This window comes from Empidonax traillii, unplaced genomic scaffold, assembly GCF_003031625.1.
Source record: "Empidonax traillii isolate 1590-97213 ecotype Southwest subspecies unplaced genomic scaffold, ASM303162v1 scaffold1081:size189616, whole genome shotgun sequence".
Taxonomy (NCBI): domain Eukaryota; kingdom Metazoa; phylum Chordata; class Aves; order Passeriformes; family Tyrannidae; genus Empidonax; species Empidonax traillii.
This window is the reverse complement of record NW_020956274.1, coordinates 15782-18996: the sequence shown is the minus strand read 5'-3', so window position 1 is coordinate 18996 and position 3215 is coordinate 15782. Positions and strand designations below refer to the sequence as shown.

General features: G+C 34.8%; 1 protein-coding gene across 1 annotated transcript in view; it reads left to right on the top strand.

The window, feature by feature from the left end:
• The window catches only part of LOC114068537 (voltage-dependent calcium channel subunit alpha-2/delta-3-like), a gene marked incomplete at its 3' end in the record, with an annotated part of 97142 nt that extends 94675 nt beyond the window's left edge, over positions 1-2467 (top strand). The window contains exon 3 of the mRNA XM_027904743.1: positions 2351-2467. Within this exon, the coding sequence (XP_027760544.1) occupies positions 2351-2467 (117 nt within the window). The remainder of the gene's footprint in view (positions 1-2350) is intronic.
• Between the last annotated feature and the right edge of the window lie 748 nt (positions 2468-3215).

Genomic DNA, 3215 nt, shown 5'->3' with positions numbered 1-3215 from the left:
GAAGGTTTCCAACAACTGACTAGACATGCAAGATGTGTGGTCTTTTCAAATCGATCTTAAATAATATCTTCTGTTTCTTCTTTTTTTGTTGGAACATTGGCTTTTAAATTAGGAAAAAAAGAACTTATGTACTAAGAGCAAGCATAATAATAAAATAAAAAATTCTCAGTTAAGAAATCATTCGCATCTATTTTGAGTACAAGTCATTTTTAATTTTTAAAAGCACCAGTTAATCAAAATTGAGAAGTGTGGCTTTTCAATATGCTCTCACAAGAGCTTAACAGAGTATGTGGTAGGATTTTGTGTGCTTAGAAAATTTTGTGGACTTCAGCTGTACCATTCAGTTTTCATACAAACACAGTGAATAATTGCCTGGTTTTCTTCACTTGATGGCAAAGCTTAAATCAATAAATCTGATGACCTGAAAGCAGTCTCTTCCAGTGATGTATTTTAGAATGCTTTCTAAGAACTCAAAGGTCAAGCCTAAAGGAAACCATTTTTATCAGAAGGTGATATGTTGAACAGGATCTGTGCAGCTGGAAATAAGTGATTCAAATTTGTACTTCATTTGTTTTAAATTCTCCAAAGCTTCAAATCCTGTGGGATGTTGACAGACTTTGACATCATTAATTACCTGGCAATGTTTTCAATTTACTGATCATTTACTACAATTTATCACAGTATTTGTCACAATAACATTTACCTCTCTGTCTACTGTGTTCTTTGCTCCAGTATATAATAAAAATGTATTTTTCTGTTGTAGACAAGCCACTCTTATCTCAAGTAATGGCATAAATGGACTTGCAGAGTTGAAATCAGAACTCTGCTTGTGGTATTTAAGTGCCAACCAAGAAGAGGGGAAAAAGACAAATCTTCCTTCCTTCCTCAAGGGAGCGAAACACGAGCGGTCTGCTTGAGATTTGCTTAGGCAGCTATCAAAGTCTCAGACTAGAAACTCACCACAGGATACAGTGTGGAAAAATGAAATTATTACTGAAATTACAGAACATAAAAATCTTATTGCCCTAAATATTTACTGACAACTTTGAATTTATAACTTTATTTTGAAATTGCCTGCAAATTAAGTTTTATCAAATATTATTTCTTTGTTAAAATATTCACAAAAGTTTTCACAGAGAAGTATAAATTTTAAAGCAAGTCCAGAGTGTTATTATACCTTGGAAATTAGTCTTGTTGGAAGAAATGGGCACAACATTGTCTTAAAAGAGAATCCTTTTTTCCATCACCAGCCAGGACATGACTGATCGTGACTTATTCACTGTTTTGATCATTTTAATGTTTGCAATTCTGCAGGCAAATTCTAATGATAAATCTTTTTAATAATACCATTTCATTTTACTGACTCAAATACTGTACTGTGGGTTGTCCTAAGAGTTTGGAAGATGTTTTTGGCACACAGGGATAAGCCTGGCAAAAGCCAGGTATACCTTTCTTATTCCTTGTGGTGCCATGGAGGTACAGGTTGTGAAGAGGTTGAGGGTGTGGAAATGGGCAGTGATCAGTTCAACATAACCATACATGTTTTAGAAAGAGATGAGCAACCAACAACTGCACTGAAAACCACTCATTCTCAGAGCAGGGGCTGTACTGGGATGACACGGGAAAGAAAATTAAAGTAATTTCTTCTTACAAGCTTCCTTAGAAAAAGAAAAATAAATGATATGCAGAAAATAGAAGATAAAAATTGTTTTGAATATATTTTTAGTGCCTAGGCATTCTGAGAGAGATTCACATCATGACGGGGCTGCTCATCCATATTGCATAAGGGATGTTTTTATGCTTGTGTTCAGATGAAGACTCACGTTCATGTGATTTGTTTAGGGTTTTCTTTGCATGAAAATGTCCTGACAAGCTTGTAGTGTATGTATTTATAATATAAGCATTGTATGCAGCTTGTGCAATAGATGTCTGCAGGAAGTTCTGCTGAGGAGGAGGATTCTAGGTTGCTAAGACTCAGTGGATTGCCAAGCGTGTCACTGGTTTGAAATGGTTCTTGGATGGGATACTTGTATTTTTTGCTACTTTTTTTTTTGGCTGTTGTTTAGTTGTGGGGAGGAGTAATTTTAAATGGTGTGAAGAGGAATTACCATTTTCCTACAGTGCATGAGATATATATTTTTATTATTTTTTTAACAGAGTTCTGGTTCCAATCCAGTTGTTCTCTCCCTGCAACGGCATCTTGGCACAAGGCAGTCAGCTGTCACACCAATAAATGTCAAATAAATGAAGAATGTCAGCAGAAGTGTAATATGAAACTAATAATTAGTTGTCAAAATTTTAGCTGGTTCCCTGTGAATAACTTTTCCCTATTTTCTTTTTCTTCTTCCAGAAATACAAAGAGTATGAGAAGGATGTTGCAATAGAAGAAATCGATGGCCTCCAGCTTGTGAAAAAGTTAGCAAAGAATATGGAAGAAATGTTTCATAAGAAGTCTGAAGCTGTACGGGTAAGCAGCAGATCAACCTGCTATTTCCTTCTGTGACTTAAAACTAAGCATATAATTTAGGTTTTGCTCTGAAGGCTGCACTAGCAATTGAAGGTGCTGAAGTGGAAATGCTAAAGCATTCAGAAGTATTTTAGGAGCTGCATTCAAGAGAATAGATATAAATTATTTATACCTTCAATGGGTAAATGTAAGAGAGTGTAACCAGGTTTGGACTACCAATTTCTGATATGAGTTTGCAAGGTATCATTTGTGTGCAGTAAAACATAACTGCATATGGTTGTGCATTAAAATGTTAGATTTCAAAATGTCCAACCAAAGCAGACTTAATTTCACTGCTAACTCTTACAAAAATAGTACTGCAGGGAAATATCTGAGTTCAGTAACTGTCCTCTAGTTCAAATCAAGAAAAACAAGTGAAGACTTCAAATGAAACTAAATACAAAATTCCTTTAATTTTGGTAAGTACTACAACACTCTACAGGCAACTTAATAGTGGTCCTGAAAGTAGCTAGACAGCTTTCTGTACATCTGGAAGTTTTTGTGTGTGTGTGTGGTTTTTTTTTTTTTTTTTTTTGTTTGTTTGTTTTTTTAAATCTCCGTTCTGATACTCCTTTTGCAGTAGCTTTTGTGCCTATTAGATTTACCATAAGAGAGAGAAAAAATTCTAACTTCTCAATTTTACTGTATCATATAGGAGCTCATTGTAACTTGCAGGTCCTCAGGAATAACTGATCTTCCTGTTGTAGTT